The 27,351-nt window shown below is 46.1% G+C and overlaps 1 protein-coding gene across 2 annotated transcripts in view; it reads right to left on the bottom strand.

The window, feature by feature from the left end:
- Positions 1-3,132: 3,132 nt before the first annotated feature.
- Positions 3,133-27,351, bottom strand: part of LOC144730732 (NAD kinase-like) — a 46,007-nt gene continuing 21,788 nt past the window's right edge. The window contains exons 1-10 of one of the 2 annotated variants that reach the window (XM_078611450.1): positions 25,403-26,091; positions 15,521-15,650; positions 12,420-12,528; positions 9,994-10,079; positions 9,046-9,148; positions 8,152-8,327; positions 6,974-7,073; positions 4,748-4,905; positions 3,930-4,012; positions 3,133-3,493 (exon numbers count right to left, since the gene is read on the bottom strand). In XM_078611450.1, the coding sequence (XP_078467576.1) occupies positions 3,247-3,493; positions 3,930-4,012; positions 4,748-4,905; positions 6,974-7,073; positions 8,152-8,327; positions 9,046-9,148; positions 9,994-10,079; positions 12,420-12,528; positions 15,521-15,650; positions 25,403-25,461 (1,251 nt within the window). In that variant the 5' untranslated portion in view covers positions 25,462-26,091 and the 3' untranslated portion in view covers positions 3,133-3,246. Of the gene's footprint in view, positions 3,494-3,929; positions 4,013-4,747; positions 4,906-6,973; positions 7,074-8,151; positions 8,328-9,045; positions 9,149-9,993; positions 10,080-12,419; positions 12,529-15,520; positions 15,651-25,402; positions 26,092-27,351 lie in introns of those variants that run through there. The other variant, XM_078611449.1, reaches the window with a different exon arrangement.

Raw genomic sequence — 27,351 nt, 5'->3', positions numbered from 1 at the left:
TAATTGATTACAAAAAAAATCATCAATAGTTTACTCCTCTCCCCTTGCTTTCCCTAACCGTCAGTTACAGCACTACCTCATCGAGCCTCGCTCTCCCTAACCCCTTGTGTAAGGTGACTGAGTAGGGTGACAGCCACATATTTGTCGGGCAGAGAATTGCACAAAATGTCGAGGGCGATTGAAAGGCATGGAACGATGCAGCCGTTCACCGATTAAAATCGAATTCCATGCGCGAGTCGAACAAACAGCGCCCACGTGATAATCGATTATTTAAGACTGACAAATAATATGCAAATTTATAAGCTTCATATTACATTTAACATAACGTGGCGAATACGATTATACAGGCAGAAAAAAATAAAAACGATTAAAAAAATTGAGACCCAAAAAAAAAAGGATTCTTGAATTGAATCATAACTTCAAACTGTGACAATTCATCGAATTGTGGGAAGTGGGGGGGGGGTTAGGCTATTCCTTCCGGAATAACTTGTTGTCTAAAAAAACACATTTCCCTTCACCCAAAAGAAATCTCGTAAATATATTTTTAGGTGACGGGTAAACGAGGTTTGGTCCCATGCCCGAGGGAGAATGGGGGAGAGTGGAGAGAACCACATTGGGAGAGTGCGAGAGAGACAGAAAGGGAGAGTGTGAGAGCGAGGAGAGTGGGAAAGCGATGGTAGTGATGGAAGTGATGGATATGGGGGAGAGTGTGTGTGTGGTGGAGGCCAGCAATGGAGAGGCAGATTCGTACGCCCTGAGACACGGCTGGCAGGATGACACAGTCGGGTCCAAGCGATGTAAAGAAACCACGTGGATTTTTACCGATCCATGTACGCTTACGATACACGCATCGAATCGTGCGTGATTTATGCAAATTATATTCCATAGTGATAGATTTAGCTTAATCGAGAGAAGAAAACTGAACAACCGAAAGAGATCAAAGTTAAATAATACAACTGAAGACGGTTATAAAAAAACGAGACAACAGAGCTCTGATTCTCGTATCGAGTTGCCACCGTGGGCTGGTGGTAACGAATTGTTACCACCAGCCTAACAACTCAGAGAAACGAGAGAGGAATAAATAACGATTGCAATGGTAAGAATACGGACGTATGAAGGTTAATGAAGGATGGTAGAAAATCAGTAAATGAACAGAGAGGAGGAAAGATTAAGAAGACAGGAGGTGAGAGTGTGTGGAATAAAATCCATTACACGGGTCGGAAAGGGACTGCGACAAATAAAAAGACAGACCAGAGGAACCAGAAGATGGGGGAAGCATAAGAAGCACCGACATAACCCGAGATGAGTCATAATGACACTTAAAACAGCATTGTTAGCTGAACTTGCAAATACATTGACATTGCAATTCAGTACGAATGATACGATTTTAGTTGTAATTGAATCCCCAGATATGAACATTACGTTTAAGGGTTTTCATCAGTCGGCCAGAACACAAGCGCAGATGCAGCCGTCAACAAACTAAACCGTTACGAACACGAGGCGAGCAAATGCGGACGAGGCTGGTGGCAGTGATTGACTCTGCGCGAGCATCAGGCCGACACCGTGGTGATCTTCGTAACGGGACCACGCGTGAGTGCGCACGCATGCGCCCGTGCGTGCATGCGTCTGCCTTCCGCTGCCAATATGGTGAAATGCACAACAACGAGCGCACGTTTGTCTTTAAGGCGTTCTGACCAAGACATTACCGCAAAGTCTAAGTGGGTTTTTTTGTTCATCCCACATTTAAATGCTTGCAATTTAAGACACGTTGCTGCGTTGCTACGTGCCAAGAGTAAACAGTGAAATTTTTGGGAACCGCTATTTCTGTAACAAGGCTGCTGGATCGAGGAACAACACTGTGCCTACGCTTACATTTCAAAACCGCTTGGTCGATATGCGTCGAAGTGCCTTTGACGTCATTTTAAACGCATCTAATCGACATCTGAAAAAAATACGTTTTGAAACCTCTATACTTTAAATTGTAAACTGCTACTTAATGCTTTATACGTACTTTTTCATTTAATTTGCTTGACATTCAGACCCTGTATAATGAAGCCGTGTTTTGACCTTTGTTAACGTGTGTTGCAGGTCGCGTGTGGTGGGGTAGAGTGTGGGTCAGCGGGAGAAGAGGAGGCCGACTGCTCCGTCGAGGGGAGGAGGGCCTTCCATCCGCAGCAGTGGCGTGATCAAGAAATTGCTGGGACTGCACCTTTACACTTTTCACACGTGCACTTCATTGCTTTTGTAGCCAACTTAAGCCCTTGAGAAAAAGGGCCACCTATTCTCACCGAGCTCTCATCTGCTTTTCAAATAAAGAACGTGGTATAAAGCGGAGGTCTGTATGCTGCCAAAATTAAAAGGAGGGTGCAAGATCCGTGAGAATGGAGGAGACGTGAACTAAGAACCTTAGGCTGAGAATTCGAGATTTTATATATTTATCCCTGGAAAATGTAATCATAACACGTTTCCCAGTGACCATCATTAAGACAGCACTCAGTTTTTTTCCAAATTAATGTCATTTGACCAAAGCTTCTGCATACAATAAACATACAATGTGGATTTATGTAATGTCTGAATGTGACATCTGGATTTATTTACTTTATATATAGAGAGAGAGAAAGAATCCGGTGGTCCTAGACAGAGCACATAAGAAGGGCCTGAGCCAGGATTTGAACAGGGGCAGGGAGCCGATAGCACGAATGCCTGGGGGGCAAGATGGTTCCAGACTGTGGGGGTGTTGAGACAGACATTGAAGGCAGGACCTTGAACAGGGGTAGGAGGTTGACAGCATGATTGGCTGGGGGAAGTCCGTTTCAGGCTACGGGTCAAGGCAGTTACATTGAAGCCTGGACCTCAACAGAAGCGGGGAGCTGACAGCACAAAGAGCTGAGGGAAGGAAATTCCAGCCTATGGGAGAGTTGGGAGATTTAAAGCTTTCGTGACTGCAGAGATTCATCTTCTTGGCTCTTTCGGTAAAGTCACGTAGAATGGAAATAATAAAATAATAAAAATAAAACATAATAAAATAATTCTCACGACGTTTCGGCCACAACGCAAGCAGCCGTCCTCAGGTGAAGAACAGGTCTGTCGAGAAGACAGAGTCTGAAATCTGTCTTCTCGACAGACCTGTTCTTCACCTGAGGACGGCTGCTTTTCCGAAAGAACCAAGAAGAAGAGTTGGGAGAGCTGGGAGAGAAGGACGAAGTGACAGACAAATCCGGATGGGAGAGAAAACCAGCCTGGGCGTCAGCCCTGCTTATTGTCATCGTCCTCGTCGCCACCGCTGCCAGCGCTGCCACCACCACCACCGCCGCCGGCCCCAACGCTGCCGTCCCCATTGTGGTATTCATCGTCACCGAAGCCATCGGCCAGGTGGCACTGCCGCTTGCGCACGTTCCAGTGCAGGCACTCGGCGAGGCTCTCGAACCAGTCCTGCACGGGGTCCTCGCAGCACACCGACGGCACCGGGAAGCACGACGTCGTGATCTTGATGCTGCGGCGCCGGACGGGCAGGGAAAAAAAAAAAGAGAACAAAAAATGAGGGCCGGTGTCATTACCGTTGCCACCGTTAACTAGAACCGAAACGGGGAGCTGCGATTGCCCACCGACGCGTTCACCGGGAATCGAATCGAGCGGGCAACGCTGCAATCAGTGAGCGCCTCGATTTGGTCCGACCCGAAAACGCATTGGAGAGCTGTACAGAACAAACCACGAAAACCTACGCACTCGGAGAAGTACGCGTTAACGGTGATACGTAATTGAGTCAAATGAGTTCTAACCCCCGTATACATAGAGCTTAAAGGCTGTTGTTGTTCCCTCCCAATCTGCCAAGTTTTGCGTGAGGGGGTAAAGTTTTCCTCACCTCACACCCCCACCCCCCCCCCCCCCGACGTGAGAAACCACACCGAGCCCCCCACCCCCCCACAAACCTGTCTCCGTGCTTGATCTCCTGGCGGCGGCGCCCGTCGAACGACACCCACGCCGTGTTGCGCGCGTCCGGTGACAGCATGATCTGTTCGCGCACGGCGTACGTCACGCGCGGCATTAAAACCGTGAACCACACGGAGGTGGCCCCAGTGGCTCAAGTGTCCACGCTTTGCAGAAATTTCAAGTGGCAGTGCAGCCCCAGTTCAGTGCTGCATTGCACAGCAACTACGGAAGCATTGTTAGCACGGTTGGCTACGTACGGTGCGAAAGAGGTTCAATGTACGTGCGTACATTATAGTGCACGTTCCGGAATTGGCTTGAGAGTTTCAGTGATGTCAGTGACGTTTGGTTTTGAACCTTGCTCATGCCACTGCTGGCAGCAGGGCCTCCTCTAGAGAGGACTCAATAAAAAGCCCCTCTATGGGGTACGTTTATATGAAGAGAATACAAATTTGGTCTTCATGGAAATCATTGGGTATCATTGAGAATACAGATGTAAATCACCGAGCTAAGATGGCACATGGGTCACATGGTCGGGGTGGGGGCACCCCCCTCTCCCCCTCACCAGGCGCGGGGGTGACATGTGTTGCAATCAGAGCATGTCGGTGACTGTCACCTGAACAATGGGATTCCGTTACAAACTCAGATGCACCGGGGGGCACTCCGCCCTCGAATTAGCCCGGTATGTCGTGGACGCTGCAGCGTAGCTCATCGCTGCGGAGGAGGGGGCGAGACTGAAGAGCTGTGCTCAGCGAAAACGCGGTGGGGCCGGAGGAGCGTTACGGGGGGAGGGGGGGGCGGTGGGGGGGGGGGCACTCACCGTGAGCTCCACGCCGGCCGGCACAACGATGGGGCGAAAGGAGAGCGAGTGGGGGCAGATGGGGGTGATGAGGATGGCCGGGACGTTGGGGTGGATCATGGAGGCCCCCGCTGCCGCAGAGTAGGCCGTGCTACCGGTAGGCGTCGACACGATCAGGCCTGGAACCGACAACCAAGCCGCGCCCACCCCACAGCAATGAAAACGTTAAAGGACTGAAAAATAATCTGACCTCAACACGTGCGCTCCGACCTACACAGATCCACGCCACCGTTCAGACGATAGAACTTTGCGAGTCCACAATAGACGCGGCCTCGCCGTGCCATGTTGATCGTAGGGAATGTTTGGCCGTACTTTACCACGTTGATCAGTGCGAGTTGATGAAAGGAGGGGTGGCTCTGATGTGACTTGCCACTGATGTTAGCCATGCCCAGGAATCGATCACCAGGTTCATAAGCTCCGTGAGCTAACTACTTCACCACCACTCCCATCCCCTATGCCCCCAGGCTACATGCATATATGTGAGATTTACTATACGACAATGAACATGTTTCCCATAGAAGATTTGTAATTCTTCACGTAATATTTACGGCATTTATTGCCATGTGGCAGTTTTAAATATATGAATTTCTCAATAATCCATACACGTGGTCATTTATCACTGTTATCAGTGAACTGCACCCTGTCTGCCGAGTCAGCAGTTCCTGCGGGATTGCTGTGTCAACAACAAGCGAATGGAGGTCGAACAAACTCCGGGCATTTATGGAACCACCACTCTCCCTGCAGAAAGGGCATTGTCCCACAGTTTGTGACATTCATTTTGGTTCATCGCAGAGTAGGGATTCTGAAATGTCAGATAAAGGGACCTGAAGTGTTTGCCTTAGATAGTTCTTTCACCTTGGTGGTAAGTAAACAAATTGTGGAGGTGGCTAGGAAGATAAGGAGTTATAGCACTGCACAACTGTGAATCTGGGTTTGAGTCCAGATTTCATCCACCCGTGATTAAATCGGGTTATTTAGTGTGGCGAGTTGATGGTGTCAACCAGGTCACCAATGACTGCACAAGAAATATATCTTATCATATAAAATCATATAAAATGTGTTTTATAGTTAATTTGGAAAACAATCCGGCTCTGACAATAAATCAAACCAGTCACACTGCCGTGCAACGAACGTATGCCATAGCAAAGTATGTCGGAAAGTGCAAAGCGCCGAGTGTGGATAAGAGGTAACTTCAAGGAATCTCAGAAGTAGTTCTAGTATGTCACCTTCCACAGGCCATTCTCAAACACAGAGTGATGCATTGCTCTGCGAGATTTACGAACAGATTCTGCAGCTCATGAAATCACCCCGATTGCGCAGATTCCAAGAACACAGGATGAGTACTCCCTTCACAATCGAGATTCTATCAATTATTTAACCCGGATAGAATGACCACATTTCAAGACTCTTTTTCAGGATGGCCTTGCATTGGGATGCTTGGCCAATTCCATTGTTGACTGTGTGGCTTCATGTGTTGAGAAGCCAGCATACAAAGAGAAAATCCATGCACATGTAGTAACACTCAACACTGCCACGTCCTGGTCTTGCACAATAACATATTGTGAAATACATCCTTGGCGGAGTGAGTACAGTCCGTTTTTCTATAACGCTGCATGTTTCCATAATGCGAATTGGATATAACGCGATTGAGTGAACAGAACTATATCGCGCGACTAGGAATAAGCGGTCATACGGCTGCCTCAGCGTAGTGCCACACAAGGCGGGATGCTGCTGGATGCTTCTAGATGCTACCCACGTGCCTCAGTCTTTGTTCAGCCCGCATACGCATCTCACGCTCACGTGTTATTGCCGGCAGTGCTTTACCCTCCTGCATTATAGATTATTTATTATAACCCGATTTTTTCATAACGCGGTGTTCTTCAGGAACGCAACTACAGTAAAACCTTGGATTGCGAGCAAAATTCGTTCCGGAAACGTGTTTGTAATCCAAAGCACTCGTATATCAGTTGTGATCACGTGACGCTCGGCAGCCAAAGCGTATACCTACTACTCGTATTGCAAGACCTCGCTCGTTTATCAAATTAATATTTATTAAAAAAATTAGCTCATCTTGCAAAACACTCGCAGACCAAGTTACTCGCAATCCAAGGTTTTACTGCACTACTTTATAAGAGGACAGACTGTACACGTGCTATGTGCACGCGTGGTGTGTGTGTCAGGTTTTACCGTCGCCTTGCACGGTAGTGATGAGCCGGTTATCCAGGTAGAGGTCCACGTTGGATAGGTACGATGAGGGCCCTCGGTCAATCACCACCTCGTTGAGCACCTGCGAGGGTGAGCATACACGCACGTACAGAGAGACCGAGGATGTACAAGGCGTTCTTCCGAAAGGGAAAAAACCGAGCGCTGCGCGTTTCCACGGCCGTGTTGTGCTTGATTAACGGGACACTGCACAGTTCTTGTTGTTGCATCATTCTACACAAGGGGGTCGGCAACCAAAATAACAAGAACAAACAACCTCTTGGTTCTTACCGAAAGAACCAAGAAGATGAATCCCTGCAGTCACGAAAGCTTTAAATAGAGCTCTAATTATACCACCCTATGCAAAACACAAAGCGGTGAAGTTTTTGTTTTGTGTGCAGTCGTCGGTGACCGGGCTGAGACTTTTAACTCGCTACACATGAGAACCTGATTTCAACAAGTGGCTGAAAACTGAATTCATATCCAGAACGTCAACAGTGCCGACTTAGCGCTATGACCCTGAGCCACCAAGCCACCTCGAAACACACCAATTATAGTTTTTATTTGAACGCATCCTGAGAAACCATTAAATCACTCAAATCAAATATTGTCAATCTACTGTGACACTTTCGCAACTCTGATCAGCTTCAGGTTGGCTACATACGGTGCGAAGGAAGTTCAACATACTTACATACAACCAGCTCACCGCTCTAATCCCTGCACCACCCATCCTTCGAGAATATCATGTAATTCTAATTATCCTTGTTCTATGATGGCGAGACAGCTGATTAACTGATGTAACTGTTAATAAAGCAGCTACGCGATTGATGTAAATTCTAATGTTATAGAAGAGCTCGAGAGCCGAATCACCGATGTAATTATTTTAAATTCAACAGCAGCAGCTTTTGGCTAGCCATCAAACAAAGACGTTGATTGCTTTGCACGCTTTAAGATGCACATTTGCAGCCGTCGGGAATGCTCTTCCTTCAGATATTAGGAAGCCACTGAAGCTGTGCACTTTTAAATCAATATCGAAAACTCGATTCTTTAGAACTGCTTTTTGTGTTTAGTTTGTTGTCCCTGCCCCACAGCTCCGATTGGCACGGTTGGCTACGTACGGCACGAAATAAACTCAACATGCGGCTGTTAGCAGTTGGCCTCACCTGGAGCTGAACGAGGGTCTTGCCCGAGTCGGTGTCCAGATGCTTCCCGGCGAGAGGCCCGTTGCCCTCGCGCGGCACCGCCGTGACCCCGCCGTCACGGGCGTCCCTGGCGCTCGCTGGCCGATCCTTCATCACACGCACGCGCAGGCGCGAGCGAAGGACCAGGGCGGCGTTCCCTGCACGCCAGCGCAAGCGACAGGCAGCGGTCACGTGAGCCCTGCTATTGGTCAGCTCGTGGTACGCGCTTTTTGCAACGGTGGCGAGATGTTAACTATATTCTTAGGTTTGTTCGGTAAAGTCACGTAGGTAAAAAATTATAATTAATAAAAGTAAAATAAAAATCTCACTTGATACAGCTATCGTGCTGTGACTGTTCCACCTGAAGACGGAAGCTTGTGTTGCCTCCGAAACGTCGTGATTTTATTTTATGTTTATTTTACTTTTATTAATTTGTATTTGTTACCTACGTGACTTTACCGAAAAAACCTAAGAATACGAATCAATGCAGTCACGAAAGCTTCAAATCTAGAAAGAGATATTAACTACTTCGCCTGGAATATGCAGGAGGTCGTGCATTCAATCCCAACCCTTATGCCTGCTGCATATTTGGAGTTTTCACGTCTCTCTCCCCGTGGTCGTGTGGATTTTCTTTCCGGGTTCTCCCGTTTTTCTCTCCACATTTAGAAACATGCTTTAGAGTATTTGGTTGCTCATATAAATTTCCACGTGGTAAGCCACTTTGTTGAGCTATCATTTGTGGCCACGTCACTTCTGAAAAAGAGCCACACAGCTCAGTCGGCCTTAGCTGTTAAAAAATGTAGTTTAGTTTAGAAGCGCACGCGCGTGAGATTCCTGCCAGGGGGGTCCGCATATGTGCGCGTGTGTCGGCCGTACCTTCGATGACCTGGCTGACGCTGGGTCTGAACGTCTCGAACTTGAAGGGCGTCAGGAAGCCCAGCGAGCCGAGGTGGAAGGCCATGACGGGTGGAACGCTCTCCTGTGGGCAGAAGCAAAGGATCCGTTGACTCGACGCTCGCCCACACTCACTCACAGCCGGTGCGGGGTGAGGCAGGATATGAAAGTGAGGCGGGATACACTTGGGAGTCGCAGGGAGTACATGTACATGATACAACTGCATTGGCTTTCGGTTGCCAAATGACAAAAATTAGGTCACACTCATAAAACACAAAGTGCTTGCAACAAATAAAACACAATATCTTTCTGATTTCGTCAACGAGCTTAAACCATCACGCGAACTCTGGTTATCCTCGCAGCGGCTTTTGGCTGCTGGCCATCGAACAACGATGGTCACTGCATTGTGCGCTTTCAGATGCGCTTCTACGGCCGTCTGGAATGCTCTTCCTTCCGATATTAGGAAGCCACTGGAGCTGTGCACTTTTAAATCTAGATCGAAAACTCGTTTCTTAAGAACTGCTTTTTGTGTTTCGTTTGTTGTCCTTCCCCCGCACCTCCAGTTATCACAGTTGGCTACGTATCATGTGAAAATAGTTCAACATACATACAGTAAATTTCGATTTAAAGCTTTCGTGACTGCAGGGATTCATCTTCTTGGTTCTTTCGGTAAAGTCACGTAGAATGGAAATAATAAAGTTATTGTATTAAGTTTTATTTTTATTATTTTATTATTTCCATTCTACGTGACTTTACCGAAAGAACCAAGAATATATATACAGTACATACAATCCACTGCCAGATAAGAGCCTCCCCACGCCACCATGTGAGTCGTGGACGTTACGTGACTATACTTCACCACGCTGGTCAGTGCAGGTTGGTGAAGGCAAGTCGGCTGCAGTGAGTGAGCAGATGTGCTGCGTGCTTTACCTGAAAGAGGGACGAGGCGTAGAGGAGGGTACCATCCCCGCCCAGACAGATGATCAAGTCGATGCGGTCTGAGATGTCGTCGTAGCCTACGCAGTGGTGGGTGGGATTGTGGGTAAGGCACACACACACGCACATACCGTTGAGCGCTAGCGAAGTACGGGAGTAAAATTATCATTCTAAATCAAGAACAATAAATGATTTACGGGCGTTAGAAATGTTGCAGTGTTTGTTGTGGCTTGAAGCGAACCAAGTAACTTGCAATGCTCGTATTCTTGAGTGCCAACATATATTCTAACTGGAATAGTTCATTTGAGTGTAGTAGTAATAATAATCATTTGCAGTCCATCATTATTGCTCCATACCTCGTCGGCCACGTGGATTATTTGACTACAAGTCGGTGTCTCAAGCAAGCATGGTTGACAGGAAACGTACAAAACTATCCCCCACCTAGCCAGTGAACTGGAGCACGTACACCAAGCCCTAATGATGAATGGATATTCAGACTACACAATCCGTAAAGCTATCACCCCAACCGTTGGGAAAGAACCATCTGAGGACCCAATCAAAACCATCACCCTTGCCATACATAGCAGGGGTCACCAAAAAGATTTACAAATTCATGAGCAAACACAGTACATAAAATTCGTGATCTGGTCCCATCTGTGAAGGATGTGATCCCTGACATGCAATACCCTAGCGTCTCCAAACTAAGCTGTGCCTGCGGCAGTAGTTACATTGGGGACACTAAGCGGCATGTCTCAGACCGTGTTCGTGAACATAAGGCAGATCTGAAACATGGTAGGACCAATACCTCGGCCGTGGCTGATCATTATTTTAACGCGGTGGGCACACGTGAAATTGATTTCTCCAAGACGAAGGTACTCTGCAAAACACACTGGCTATCAGCAAAGATTCGTTCATGAAGCCATCCAGGTATATAGACTCAGACACAATTTCAACCGAGAAGATGGGTACAAACTGAGCAATCATTGGAAGGACGTTATTAACCAGTTTAAGTCATAACTGGCTGTGATGTTTCCATCCTACCTTCCGATGTTAGCAGTTATTTTTGACTCTCTGATTTTACATTAACAGGTTTACACTAACACAGCCGCCGTTTACATTGACATGCTAATCTCTTACATTTAAATGCTAATCTCTCTCACTTTAACATCACTATGACCCTTGGGCTACACCCATTTCAAACCTTTAGAACAGCCTTCCGCAGCAGCTTCCCCCTCTTTTTTATCCTGATGACGATTGCTTGTGTTGCGATCGAAACGTCGTGATATTTTTTGAATTCACTTCTTTTCATTTTCATTATTTCATTGTTCTATCTACATGACTTTACCGAAAAACCCAAAGAATAGGAAGTGGATTAGTGAGTGAAACCTGTGATGTAGGGGACACAGCTGGGTAAGACTGTGGGGGGTAGCAAATAAAGTATAGTCTTAGCAAACGGTGGCACGTGTACAAACCAGAGCAAAGAATCATAAATTACAGTCGTGAATCAATTCACTGATGGGTGAAGGCCTCCCCGTGCCTAAGTCGGCCATTGTCCATACTTCCCTATGCCGCTCAGTGTGTGTGTTGGTCAGAACTGGCAAAGGTATCACTCGCCACTGATGATAAGTCGTGGCCAGGAATCAAACTCGGGTGAATGGATTTTGTAACACAGTGCACGAACTGATGCGCCACAGCTTCAAAAGACAATAACACAAGCCTCAGGCTTGGGAGATTAAATGAATGTGTTTGAAGCATCCAGCTATGAGATGCAAGGGTGAAAAGTGTTGTCTCACGCCGGCTCATGAAACATTATCCATACCCTGCTTATTACATAACTGCTCAACAAACTTGTTTCAACACCTCGTGCATATTTTCCTGCCCTGAGGTGCTAATCGATAATGAGCAAATGCTGCTTGCTCAACACACAGCGTGACGATTTGGACCCTACGGTTGTTCGACTGAAGCAAGCGGAGACTTGAAGACGCCCCACTGCCAGATTTCGCAAGATTCGGTTGCCCTAGCCACACAGTAGGCATTCGTAACTTCTCGTCTGGTTACTGTGTAAGACAGTTTGGAAGAGTTTTAGAGGCTTCGACCTCACGATTCAGCCGAGCACAGTCGCTGTGGTGACATCACCGTCCCTTAGCGACGAATGGCACCATGGCAAAATGTTGTACTCGAATTGTAAATGTTGTGAACGAGTAACTAATTGGCACATTTTGTTTATGTAACAAACCTTACGATTGCCGGGTGGTGGCCGGTTTAACGACACATTTCTATTTACACAATCTAACCCCCCAAAAAAAACCCCCTCGATTATGGATAATATTGGTTGCAAAATCCCAACTATTTCGTGTTAAACTGAATGAGGCTGTTGTGCGAGTGTGTGTAACGGTGTACGCCTGTGCGGCAGGTGTCACCTTCTCGGAATGTGCACAGCTTCCTCCGAATTGGGACGAAGCTCTCCAACCCCTCCAACAGAGGGTCCTCCAGCACTTTCTTCTCAATGTAAACAATCATGTGTTTCTCCTGCGTGAAGGGAACACGCAGTCAGTGGACAGCGACTTCAGAGGATCTGCAACTTTACCTGTCCATCAAACACAATGGGTCCAGAGGGGTCTTCTGAAGGGATCTCAGCGGTAGCTTTGTAGTGTCCGCTTCCGTGGGCCATTGTCTAGCACAAAGGCGTTCACCCTTCTTAGAGAGATTCTAGGATTTTTTGTCTCATTAAATGTTGATAGCACGAATGAGATACATACGGGGAAACTGTCAAAAATCATAAAGTTTCATGGCGAGACACATGTACGTTGAGGTTAGCCACGCTTGATGTTTTGCCGATGACAAAAATCACTCTGAATGTGCCCGATCTCACAGGATCTTGTAAAATAAGCAGAGTTGAGCCTGGTTAGTACTTGGATAGGCGACGGCCAAAAAATACACCAGGTGTTGCAGGCCTGGGCTGCAAGGTTGCTGGGCAGCAATCAACATGGGTGGTCACGGCACTCTGACTGGTTACCATCGAACACCATCCTGTGCCAGGCACATCCTAGTTGGAGCGTGTCGGTGACCATCGTATGAGCCATCTTAAACTTCCCCTGTGCGTGGAACTACGATTGTCACCCCCTTGTACGGTAACACTCCAAGCTCTCGCTCTCATTTAGATTATTTTGCTGCTATAAATGTTCACGCAATAAGCTACTTCGTTGAGCTATAATATGTGGCCAGATCACTTCTGATAAATAAGTTAATAGCTCAGTGGGCTTTACCTGGTAAGATAAAAAAAATAGCTAAGTTTTGTTCGGATATCTTTTTAAGTCATTTGTTTACCTTTCCTATACTTTGCACACCATATCTCATGATGCTGCGATGCAATAATCCAATCCAGCTCCTTGCACACAAAGTCATCCTCATCACTCCTTCTCCTCGGAGGACGACGTTATTATCGTTGCCCTTAGCTACGAGAGAACCTGCCGGTGCAAAAATAATTTCAAAAGCACCTCCCTGCAAGCCATTTAAATATTTTCCTAAGACAAAGCTGCCCCTAAGAGGTTAAGTCTCTGTAATTAATCACATGAGAGATTGCACGTGTACTTGACCTAGGCGGTCCCCAAGCATCTCCCGGGTGAAATAATGTGGACAGCTGTCGACGCAGACAACCGCGGAACGCGTGGACGGCAAAGCGTAGCAATAATGATAATGCCAATTATTTTGCCAAGAAAACCTTAATGATTATTTGTTTCTTTCGGTAAAGTCACGTAGATAGAAAAATGATAATTTTTAAAAGTGAATAAAAATAATAAACAACAAATAACCACTAATGTAGACTGTAGCCTGGTTCTTAATCGGTGTGTACTGGCAGTCTATAATGTAGCCTGTAGCCTGGTTGTTAAGTTTGGTGAGTGTACTGGCAGTCTATAATGTAGACTGTAGCAATGGTTAAGCTGGGTGAGTGTACTGGCCGTCTATAATGTAGACTGTAGCCTGGTTTTTAAGCTGGTGAGCATATTGGCAGTCTATGATGTAGACTATAGCAATGGTCATTAAACTGAGTGAGCGTACTGGAAGTCTATAATGTAGACTTATTCTTGGTTTTTCAGTAATTTAAATATAATAATTAATTAATGAAAACAAAAACTATGACGTTTCCATCGCAACACAAGTGGTCGTCACCAGGAAAATGGGGGTTAGCCTCTAAAGGCAAACTGTTGCCAAAGGTTTAGAGATGGGCGTAGCCCAAGTGTGTCAGCAGCATGGGCTGGGCAGCTAATGTTGATGTAGGAAAAAGCAATGCCAACTCAGTGGGTCTACACCAATCAAAGGGCCGTCAGGCAATCATTTGCACCTCACTCCACATATCCACACTGCTGACGGTGGAGGTTGACAAGAAAACACAAATTTGAGTCATGACCCACTGCCAGTACACTCACTCCGATTAAGAACCACGCTCCAGTCTACACGAGTGTTTTTTTTATTCACTTTCTTCTTTCTTTCTACGTGACTTTACCGAAAGAACCAAAGAATATGAATTCCTGCAGTCACGAAAGATTTAAGTAAAAATTAAAGCCTCAATGAGTCTCAGGACAATTTTTTGGAAAGGTCCTACATCGCGACGTTTGGCCAATCCCATCAACATGCATGCGCACCAACAGTCTTTTTGCGTAATCTACTGCTGAATGAGGGCCTCCTCGCACCGTGTGGGCCATGGAGGTTATTTTTCCATATTTCACACTGGTCATTGTGGGTTGAAGCATAGATATTGGAACATAGGACAACACAAGAATGGATTTTTTTTTGCACTGCCCTATGCTGTCCATCACATAGCTCCGCAGCCCTATAACCACCTAATGGTGCAGGGTAGTCACCCTTTATATCAGCAATGGAGTGGATAAGGTCTCGTGGCCGGGAAGTGTTAGAAAATTCATCCTATTTTTTAACTGAAACAGCCTTTTAAATTGAAAACTAATTTAGTTAGAAATGCTTTTTGTGGTTAGTTTGTTGTCTTTCCTCCGCACCTCCGAATAGCATGGTTGGCTAAGTACGGTGCGAAAGAAATTCAACATACAGTACATACATACATCCGAGCCATAGCGCAGATAAGAGGAAGCGACCCAGCCGTGTTTTAAAATGCATGCTATCGTACACACTTTATCGCTCGCTCGGACAGAAGAAGTAAAAAGCAGAGGTAAATAACGGTAATAAAATCCTCCCTTTGTGGCTTCTCACTTCAAATAGGAGATCAGCTTTACTGTTTGCGAGCGGTCCACGATGATTGAGGAGTGATGCCAACGATATGAACAGGATTGAGGTTATTTTTTTATCTCCAACACACCGGCGTGCTGAACTAGTAACGAATTGGCATGTTTTGTTTACGTGAAAACCCTTATTAATTGGCTGTGTTGGGTGGTGGCAGGTTTAACGGCAAATTTATATTTACACGATCTAGTATTGATCGCGAAAGCCTCCGTGTTAAACTGATATGAACATGACAACGACGATGATGATGAATCTTCGAGGTAGGTACCTCCATGAGGAAGGCACAGAGCTCACGGAAGAAGTCCAACAGCTTGGCGTCGCCAATCTTCTTGATCACCAGCACGCTGAGTGGCGGCTTGCTCCACGTCAGACGCTGGCTCGCTGGGTCCTGGATGTGCCTGCACACCGGGGCGGCGTGAATGCATAGCAACGTCCGTCAGGACATTAAATGCTTGCTTTACAACTAAGGTTAAACGCATTCACGTATTAGCCCTGTCCATCTGTAACGAGGAGGGAGGGGGGGTCACAATAACACTCGTAAAAATTATCCATTGAATTTCGATTTAAAGCTTTCGTGACTGCAGGGATTCATCTTCTTGGTTCTTTCGGTAAAGTCACGTAGAAGGGAAATAATAAAATAATAAAAATAAAACATTATAAAATAATTCTCACGACGTTTCGGCCACAACGCAAGCAGCCGTCCTCAGGTGAAGACCAGGTCTGTCGGGGAGACAGCGACAGGCCTGGTCTTCACCTGAGGACGGCTGCTTGCGTTGTGGCCGAAACGTCGTGATAATTATTTTATTATGTTTTATTTTTATTATTATTTCCCTTCTACGTGACTTTACCGAAAGAACCAAGAAGATTATCCATTGAACTTTAGTGTGAAGTTGTGTTGATATTAGGGACCTACACTGCTCAAAACTGGCTAAATTGATCAAAGGCTTGCTCAAAAGTTGGAGACATAAACCAGAGAAACATTACATTTTAAAACTACCCCGGCAGCTGCCCGCCAGTTGCCGACGGGCACAATAAAAATATAGTGGTTGAAGGTTTATTTAATCGAAAATGATATCGTTTTTCCCAACGTTATCCCAATTGTGCTATCGGTGTCATGTCAGGAGGTGAAAGAAGCTCTTCGGATCTCTCGTATAATTGTGCATCACCCAAGTTAGAGAAGCCATAAACTAAAACGAAACGATGAAGTTATTAACCAGGTAAGGCCCACTAAGCTATTAAGCTTATTTTTCAGAAGTGACCTGGCCACAAACGATAGCTCAACGAAGTGGCTTATCCCGTGGAAATTTATATCACCAGCCAAATACTCCAAAAGCACGTTTCTAAATGTGGAGGGAAAAACCGGAGGACACGAAGAAAAATCCACGCGACCATGGGGAGAGAAACAGATAAACTCCAAATATAGGCGTCAGGATCGAGATCGAACCCACGACCTCCTGTGTACCAGGCGAGAGAGATAACATCTCATCACCGTGGCGCATCAGCTGACTACGACACTTGAATCACAGGCGACTGTCTGAATTTGTACCCAGGATCTCAGCAGCGGTGACAGCTCAGCGCTCCGACCTCTGAGCCACCTGGTCACCTCCGGCGGAACATTTTTTAAAAATAGAAATAAAGAAATGGCATGCACAGAAAGGAAGCAAACCCTCACGGCCAGGTTACTGGGATCACAATGTAACAGGAGCATTAACTGCCATCGTACTGATTCTCCATACAGACTTTAACAGACTGTTGGGGTAAGTGTTGTTAGCGGGCACTTATGAAGGCTGGCATGGCACAGAAGCGTCAATGCCATGCCTGGCCACCTTTGTCTCCCCAGTGCTATGTACTAATTTAAGGCTGATTCGACCTAGGGGAGGCCCATGACCAGTTAAAATATGCATCACTGATAATGGCCATGAACGGGAATCGAACTTGGGTCACCGGGTTATTAGCGCAGTGCGCTAACCACTGCGCCATCACTCCCCATTGCACTGGTACACACACACACACACGAGTGTGCTACTGAGTATTCACATTAATATTACAGCAGGAAACCACATCTACAAACAGGTCACGTGCTTTATGTAGCAAAACATAAAAAATATATTTACTTTATGTTGTGATACATGATACGAATATTTCGTTAACAATATAAAAGGAATTTTTCTGTTGTTGTTCAGTTCTTCGTAGGTTAAAAACTTGGCTAATTATTGAACTGTAGTTATTTATTTTATCTGTGGGGACACCGAGTAAACTTGTCACTGTAATTTTCTTTTGATGTAACCTTTTATGGAAAATTTTTTTTATTGAGTTTACATGGGCCTACCCAAAAAACAATTATACATCATAATATTGGCTTCGAAATTCCCAAAGTGTTACTTTTTCAAAACACTGTTAATGCACCATGGCAGCTAAGCTATCATTCCAACTAAAATTAAATTTTCAAAAGGTTAATAAATTATTCCTGTTATATATATATATATTTTAAATCTCCATTCCAACCCACAGTAGCCCTACAGGAGAAAAGTGTACATAAATTGTGAATACTTTGAGCAACGCAATGATTAATTCTTTAATCAAATATTAAATTGTGCGAGCCCATGACGTGATATGTTCGGACACGTATTTCCATTCGCGAAAATGAAATATGTCACCATGCGAGGGGAGGGGGGGGATAGCACTCAAAAGTTCCGCACAGATAGATTGAAGAATCCATTGCTCGGCAATAAAAATGTGACACCGGTCAGCTGATCGGGATTTGTTTTTAATTACAGAATTACGTGGGAGGTGGCCCAGAGGTGAGAGCGCCTGAGCTGCAGAGGTCGCAACCGGGTACCCGATACCCGTACCCTACCCGATACCCGGCTACCCGTACCCGGCCAGGTACGGGTACGGGTACCCGTTTGCGACCCTGTTGCGGCCGGGTACAGGTACGGGTAGGCCGTGAGTCACTGGTAAGTAACCGTTTGTCACTCATTTCGGGTAGCGTACGGGTACGGGTAGGGAACGGGTACCCATTTGCGACCCTGGTGCGGCCAGGTACGGGTACGGGTAGGCCGTGAGTCACTGGTGAGTAACCGTTTGTCACTCATTTCGGGTAGGGTACGGGTAGGGAACGGGTACCCGTACCCGGCCGGGTACGGGTACCCATTTGCGACCCTGTTGCGGCCGGGTACAGGTACGGGTAGGCCGTGAGTCACTGGTAAGTAACCGTTTGTCACTCATTTCGGGTAGCGTACGGGTACGGGTAGGGAACGGGTACCCATTTGCGACCCTGGTGCGGCCAGGTACGGGTACGGGTAGGCCGTGAGTCACTGGTGAGTAACCGTTTGTCACTCATTTCGGGTAGGGTACGGGTAGGGAACGGGTACCCGTACCCGGCCGGGTACGGGTACCCATTTGCGACCCTGGTGCGGCCGGGTACAGGTACGGGTAAGGAATCAAAACGCGTTTGCGACCTCTGCTGAGCCGGCACCCCCCCCCACCCCTAAGGTCCTGGGTTTGAATCCAGACAGCTGCATGTGATTAAACCGGGTCTTCCAAGTGTAGTGAGTTGAAGGTGTCAGCCCTGTACCCAATAATTGCATAACAAAAAAAAACAAATTCAATTTGGTTCTGCACTTAATTTGGCTGAATTCCAGTGCTGAGATTATAAAAAAATATTTATTTTACTGTCATGTGATGAACTATATATATATCAGAGAGGGAAAGTGTTGTGCTCTGCTGTGTGAACCACAGGTCACTTGAAGAGATCTCAGGGCTAGCTCTGTAACATCCACTTCCATTGGCCATAACACGAAATGATAGCAACGTTTTGTTTCACTGTATTTGGCGAGCAGCGAAGTATTGATTCGATTACAATCTAGAACTGAATCATATGCTTGTGATACATGCGTAAAATCACACGTGAGGATTGATTTATTTAACATATATAAAATGTGTATGTAAGTGATATGGTAAGATATATTCTTGGTTCTTTCGGTAAAGTCACGTAGAAGGGAAATAATAAAATAATACAATTTCCCTTCTACGTGACTTTACCGAAAGAACCAAGAATATGAATCCCTGCAGTCACGAAAGCTTTAAATTGATATGGTAATGTTACAATTAATTTAAGGTGTGGTCAGAGTGAAGGCAGGCACAATATACAAGAGACATAAACGAGACGCTAAAACAAGAATGAAAAAAAATCTATTCTTAAACCGAATCGCTACCCCAAATCGTGACTAATTCATCAAATTGCCATGGGGAAGATAATTACGTGCCTACTCTGTAATTATAAATGTGTTAAAATAACCTCCGGTTTACTGTAATGCAATAACAACGTTGTTTTGTAGCATCGTCCACCCAAGAAGCTCGTCCTAAAGCCCCACCTGCATGCTTAATCAGGAACTGCACACTCGGGTGACTGCGACGCAGGTTTGTTTAAGCCCGTGTCTCTGTCTACTTTTTATATAACAAAACATCAGCCTTCTGGGAGTGCATAATTTCAGCAGCAATGGTTCAGTGGAAACCTCTGGACTGGTTTTGGCACACAGTGTCTCATCATCAGTAGTCAGGCTTGATGGAATCAATGCTGGTAAACTGCCAGATTTCATTGGCAAGGACCCTCTCTTTATTTGGTGCCACGTTTAATTAAAACCATTTCCAAACTTGCGACGACACAAACACATCACTCTTAAGTGTGCAGAGCAAAGTGAAGCACCTCTAACCCTCTGCCTATGACTGGTTCATCTCTAGAAGATGAACATGACCACTGCTTCCGCACAACACCTTGAGACGCGGTCGCATTTAGATGCTATATATAAAAAAAAACTTAGTAATTGTAATGTCATACGTCGAGAGCAATTGCTTGCTGTGTGAACCCTGCTCATTGTGACACATCGCGTGGCCTCCGTCTGAATTCCTGCTATTTCTGGCATGCAGTGAAACAACATTGGCAGTGATATGTTGGTGCACAAATTTGGGTTCAAAGCCAAACGTGAAAATGCCTCTCTGTTCAAACAAACATGGGCCCATACTATAAGCACAGATGGCCTTAAGCCAATGGTGTAAATTCCTGACAACTGGTGATCTCCTGCAAAGAGCTCATCATTTTAATTCGATAGGCAAAAGACAATCAAAGGCTCTCAATATTCATATCGCATCGCAAGTAGGCTTAAAATTATTTCCTCCCTCCCTCCCGCCTATCCCACCACTCAGCGAGATGTTGAAATGTCACCATTCGGGGATAATGCATTCTTAAAGGCAGCTGCAGTCTTTCGAAAAAACAATGGGTGCCGCTTTTTAATGGTCAAAATAAAAAAAATGCATGGCAAGGTAGCATTTTAAATATTCTTGTCAATTATTAAAAAAAGGAGAAATATAAGAGTAAATATGCATTCTGTTTTCCAATATCCAATCGTCCTCGGTGGTATGTAATTAGGGGTAATAACGAAAGGTCAAAAACCCTCACAAGATGACATCACGAAGCACGTGATAGCACATGGGATGACGTCACACGGGAGGCAAAAGCTAAAACGTGTAAAATCATCGCCTTGGCGGTCAAGATAAATTATTATAGCGATTTTTCTTGCCAAATATTTGGGCAACCGTCTTGCCAAGCTTTGGGCACTCCTTTTTTGACCAGTGTTTCCATTGGGTAAGTACATAATAACACAACTTTATACTAAAGTTTAATTCGTAATGCAGGTTTTAGCCTTTGCCTCTGCCTACATTTAATAAACAAAAGAGAGTTATTGAAACACCCCGTTACGAACAGATGAATACAGAGAGCGAACGCTTTCAGCCATTGATAGAAAGCGTTAACAAACTGCTGATTAACCTCTCAGCTCCCAGTTGCAAGGCAGTTAGAAGCTTCCACATTCCCCTCCACGTGCTGGGGTGCATTCTGATTCAGTGTTGAGGCTGTACGGATGCCTCACCCGTGCATCTGTGTGGTGCCACGACCACAGCGTGCGTGCAAGAGAGTCGAGTGGAGGGCAGCGTTCTCAGTGTTTGCTCGTACGCTCCAACGTTTACACAACGCAGGCCGTAACAACGCCGCGTGCTAGCATGACACGGGGTTGACACGGGGTTGACGCGGTACCGCGTCACTGTATGGTGCCACCACAGCGAGAATCTGTATGGTGCCACGACCACAGCGTGCGTGCAAGAAAGTCGAGGGGAGGCAGCGTTCTCAATGTCCGCTCGAACGCTCTGACGTTCACACAGCGCGGCCGTAACGACACCACATGACACGGGGTGAAGCGGTGTCGCAGCGGTTCAAGCAACTGCACTCTGAAATGAGCAGCGTTCAATCCCTGTTCTCGGCTATCATCAGTGGCGAGTGTTATCTGAACCGTTCGTGGGTTTCACCCCCTTCACCAACCCACAAGAGTACAATTTCAGCCCTTTGTCAAGCTACTGCTGGATGAATACCTCCCCCAGGATGTGTCAAAACCTTTGTTTGACCTTATTTCACCATCCTGGTGAGCGTGGGTTTTTGTACGAGGGGTGGGGGGGGGGCAGGACCGGTTCAGATATCACTCGCCACTGATGTTAGTTGTGGCTGGGGATCAAACTCAGGTCAGCGGGTTCATAGCGCAGTAAGCTAACCACCAACACTTCCGCTCCGCCACGGATAACAACTTGGCTCTATACAAGAAGCCAAAACTTTTCTTGGCACTTTTTTTTTCAAGATGAAGCAGTTGCATAGCAACATCGCTGGAAGCGATCTCATTGGGACATTCGGTACCGTGTCTTTTTACAAGCTCTAATGTGGCACTGTGTAGATTGTTTGATTCAATTGTTGTTACGGGTCTGTGTGCACCGTGCGATGTTAGAGAGGAGGCGCATGTTAGATTTGAAGCTTTCGTGACTGCAAGGATTCATACTCTTAGTTCTTTCGGTAAAGTCACGTGGGTGTTTGTGAACAAGCGCGCGGCTTGCCTACATGCGAGCGACAGGCGTGGCCTGTAAGTGGCGCTAAAGCCATGGTGACATCACCATCACTTAGCGGTAAACGCCACTTGTTATGGTGAAGATGAGGAAAATTGGCCTTTGTATGTATGTGTGTTGGAACTTATCTCGCACCGTACGCAGCCAAACATGCTAATCGGAGGTCCTGGAAGCCTCAATACAACGTATCATTTCCGTATCGTTTGCAAGAATCGGAAATCATCCGTGATCACAAGCACAATTTGATGCGTGTATCGGCAGCGTAAGAATCAATTGGAATCATTACATACAGGTATTCCTCGATTTACGAACATTCAGTTCACTAAATTTGTGTCCATGCAATTGACAAATTATGTAAATTTCACTACGGCCACGCGCCACGAGATCAAACAAGAAGCCCTTGGGAGGCTGCGTCATCATCCATCCGTGACAGGGTCAAGGTATCCCTACAGTGCAGCAGGAACGCCTCCACATCACCTTTCAACTCATTCCAACGTGCACATCTTTCGGTGACCTCCCTGAAAAGGTCAATTATTATTTTAAAATAAATAATTATTTAATCGTTTTTTATTGTGAAAAGTAATATAGGTGTATATTTTTAGGTTAGGAATATTGTTCGAATAACTGTGACACATTCCAAATTTTGTTGTATTAAATGAAGTCATTCCTATTTATCAAATGTTTGTTTTAAGTGTGCTTTTTTGAAGAACGCATCCCTTTCGTAAATCAAGGGATATCTGTACTTAATATGCCCTAAACTGGGTCTCCCTTGTGAAATGTTGCGTCACCACTTGTCATTTGTTTTTGTTGTTGATCAGCAGAGGTTTTAAAGGGCATGGCCAAAAGGTTTAAATGCACGCCACACATTCCCACGTGGGCAGATGGTAACTGTGTACTAACTCGCTCGTGCCCACATGCGCTATTTCAACGCACATTAAAAACATCCATAAACTACTCAGTAAGTACAACAACAAGAAAAAACAATAATCCGGCCATAAGTAACATCATTAATCTGTGTCCCTTTCTAAAACAAATTGGGCTTTAACCTGCTTTCAAAAAAGACGAAAACCTGTGTTCATTTTCCACATTTTTGTCTGTTTCACCTGTAGATGAATGCCAGTTAACAGAACAGACAAAAAAACTCAACGCCTCATACAATTAATTTAAATATGTTGTGTCAAGATTCAAAATAGGACACTATGGGTTAGACCAATCAATAAATATCTGCGCCATCATCATTTTTGCAAGCCCAAATTTCTGATTATAAAATATACTCGCCTATATTTGTACCAAAGTTTAACTTTCTAATCATTATAGAACATCATGATCACGTACATCACTCACGCACAATGGCTATATATTACGTGTCAGTGTGGCGCTTCTTGGGTAACACCTGTGCCTGACAGCAAGAAGGACTTAGGTTTGATTCCCAACTTGGGCACCTTTTCTGTGTGGAGTTTGCAAGTTCTCCCCCTGTTCTGCATGGGTTGCCTCCAGGCTCCTTGGTTTCCTCCCACAGCTACAAGAAATATACAATGCAACTGATATTGGCCAAAACATCGGAATGCTGAAAAAAAATACCTACAAATTACTCCGTTGGGATTGCACGCTCCAGTGGCAACATCGCTCGCGACCGTCAAGATGCGGTAGGACCCTCCTGAAAAAAAGAGAGCCTTGAGACTCCGCGAGGCCTCCCTGGGTAAGCAAGCGTGATGCGCACAAAAGAAATGTGACTCGGTAATGCGGTGAATACGTTAATGCGGCGTCTTTTCCTCGAAGTCCACCTGACAGTGACCATTATCTATTCACGAGTATTCATTATCTATTTATGACGGGAGATATGAACGAACACAGGGGGGAGGGGGGGGAGTCGTCGTGGGTTTTGTATAATGAACAATTAAGGCACTGCCGTTTGCCAGAGGTACGCAGGCACAACCCCAAGCCACATCAGCCGCCACCCTATCATTCACGTTTCTCTAATAACAGATAATAAATATAGAAAAGGATGAAGTTTTGGGAAATGTGGTCCTTCTTGCTCCTCTCTAATCTGAAGGCAAAATTCCTGAAACGTCAGCCTATTATACAGATTGCCCATACAAAGCATCCTCCACTATTCTATAATTATGATGAGACCACAAGTTGGAATAGGTCCATAAAATCACACATTTGCTCGTGGGTAGAATGTATCATACAAGTCTGTGTTTGGTGGTGGTGGGTTAACCTCACATTTATATTTACGTGATCTAACCCAAATTACTTTTATTGTACTCTTGTTACGTTTCGAAAGCGAGAAACTATTAAATCTATCCCGGAGCACTAGGAGGGTGGTGTAGCTGGCACCATGCCCGGCCGCATAGATTTTTCACACATTGCACCAGGTACTCATTTAAGGCTGAGTCAACCTACGGGAGGCCAAGGACCAGCTTTAATATACACCACTGTTGTTAGCCATGGTTCAGAATCAAGATCACCTCGCCTCACAGTGCAATACACTTATCACAACCTTACCACCGCTGCCCATATTACACACTGATACTGACAAAGACAAAGATCCCCCCATATAGCCTTAACAGACTGATGGGGCAAGTGGTGTGAGCGAGACACCAATTAAGGCCAAGACGGCGCCACGAGGGGATGAGCGGCCAGCACCACGCCCGGCCACCTTCGTCTTATTAGTGCTATCGTTACACACTGCTGGAGGGAATCATTTAAGGCCGAGTCAACCGAGGGGAGGCCCAGGACCAGTTCAGATATTCGTCGCCAATATTGGCCATGAGCAGGAATCGAATTGGGGTTACCAGGTTCGCTGCCCAGTGCGCCTACCACTACACTTCCTACAGCATATTCAAAAACAAAGATCCCCCAGTATACCCTTCACAGACTGTTGGGGCATGTGCTGTTAGAGAGCACCTATGAAGACTGGCACAATAGACGAAGGAGTGGGTGGTCAGCACCACACCTGATCACCTTTGTCTCCTCAATGGCGATGTTTTTACACACCGCATCAGGTACTCATTTCAGGCTGAGTCAACCTGGGGGAGGCCCAGGATCAGTTCAGATATTTGTCACCAATATTGGGCATAAACAGGAATCGAATTCAGCTCGCCGGATTCGTAGCGCAGTGTAGCGCAGCGCGCTCACCATTGCACTACCGCTCCCCACACACACATACATACAATGAGGTGTGTGTGTGTCAGGGGCTGGATACCTTCTCCACTGCGCGATCATGCTGTCCATGGCTGCCCGGCAGGAGACGGTCACCTTCATGACGGTGGCTCTAGAAAAACTACTGCAGCGTCCGAAGAACCAAGGCGAGAGAGTTTCAAAGAGCTTCCAGGTGTGAGTCGGTGCTTCCTCAGCGAAGTGATGTGGGCGGCATCTCACGACGTCGAGGTGAAGGCACTCATGAAGATTGCCGGCTCCAGGTGATCGTAACGCCGGCTCACGTCCCACCCACACGAACACCCACGCTGCTCCGCTTCCTCATCAACATACCTTCTACTTTGTCTGGCACAGTGAACCAAAGGCCACCACAAGGTTCCGTCAATTGAACTTCACCGCGACAACTACACAGCCGTCAATTTACAGAAACTATTGTGCTGCCTTGTGCGTTGCCTCCAAATTCAAAATTATCTTAAGATATTCATGCCGAGGGCTACATTTGCCGGTCGTAGCCCAAGCACAACATGGGTGATGTTTTAGGTTGAACTATTTAACAAACAAAAAATCTTCAAACTGACAGCATCATACAGTAAAACATATTAACCGCACCAAAATATTACATAACTGACTGAGCAAAGACTGCACTCACACCAAGTCTGCATCTCTAATCACTCTCACGCCAGCCCTACAAAACTCATATCAGCCCTGCAGCCAGTCTCATGCCAGTCCAACTCTGTTGACTCTGCTTGCGAAACCACATTGCTTATAGCACACAGGCAGCCAATCGGATACCAGGTCGCAACTGGCTGGCCACCTTTGGTAACAACCCACTTTTCATTTGCATGACTGGGTGGAAAGTCCCAATGTGAGTGGCTGAGAGCAGATCAGCTGATCTGGAATTGTACTGTCTTTCGGTAATCTAATTAAAATAAACATAATGGCACGGTTTAACAATACACACTCAAATGCAAAGACAACCTGCCTCCCCTACCTCTTTGTATATAGCCTTTAAAAGACTCTTGGGGACAGTGGTGTTAAAAAGCACCGATTAAGGCTGGCGTGGCACACGAGGGATGGTGTGGCCAGCTTCACGCCATGCTACCTTGGCCTCTCAGTGACAAGGTTTACACTCTGCACCTTCTATCCATGGAGAGTCCAAGATAGGGCCCATATATCACTTTTCGCTGACGGTAGCTATGGCCGGGAATTGAACTCGGGTCGTTGGGTTTAGTGCACAATGCAGTAACCAGCGCACCACCTACTGCTACTACACACACATGTCAGCGTGCCCTCCCATCACTGATAGCAGCAGAGGGCGGAGAGGGGTGTTATCCAGAATAGTGAATGCACGCACTGTGCTGTATACAGCTTTTTGTCGTCTCAGATCTTTTATAACGTCATAGCGGTTGAGCAGCAGCGTAGCGGTTAGTAATACTGCTCCAAGAACCAGTTTAGTTGCCAGCCACGGCTAAGATCAGTAGTAAGTGATACATAAACTGGTCCTGAGGACTGCCCATACTCATGACCAGTGTCGTGAAAATGGCCAAACTGTTCGGAGTCAATCCAACTCCGGCTGAAGATCTCCCCATCCCATGTTGGTCGTGGACGTTATTTGACCACACTTCACCAAGCTGGTCAGGACGCGTTCTTTTCCCCAAGACCAGTTCACATATAACTCGCCAAACGTGAAGGGAAAAACGGGAGAACCCAGAGAAAATCCACGCAACCCACGGGGAGAACATGCAAACTCCAAATATACAGGTGTCAAGAGCCGAGATCAAACCCACGACCTCCCGTATACTTGTGTATGATTGCTGCATATCTTTCAGACCGTACATAGCCGCCCGTGCTAATCGGAGGTAAAAGAGATAGTTAACACATCGCCACCATGGCGCCAAACAGGAATGTGGAGTTTCTAGCACCACCTTAGGGCGACTAACCAAGAACTGACCCACATTTGTGTGAGGTCAGGAGACACAGACCTGTAATTAAGGC

Source organism: Lampetra planeri, chromosome 36 (genome assembly GCF_965212315.1).
Source record: "Lampetra planeri chromosome 36, kcLamPlan1.2.h2, whole genome shotgun sequence".
NCBI classification, from domain to species: domain Eukaryota; kingdom Metazoa; phylum Chordata; class Hyperoartia; order Petromyzontiformes; family Petromyzontidae; genus Lampetra; species Lampetra planeri.
The sequence above is the reverse complement of the archived record's forward strand: the minus strand, read 5'-3'. Positions and strand labels throughout refer to the sequence as shown.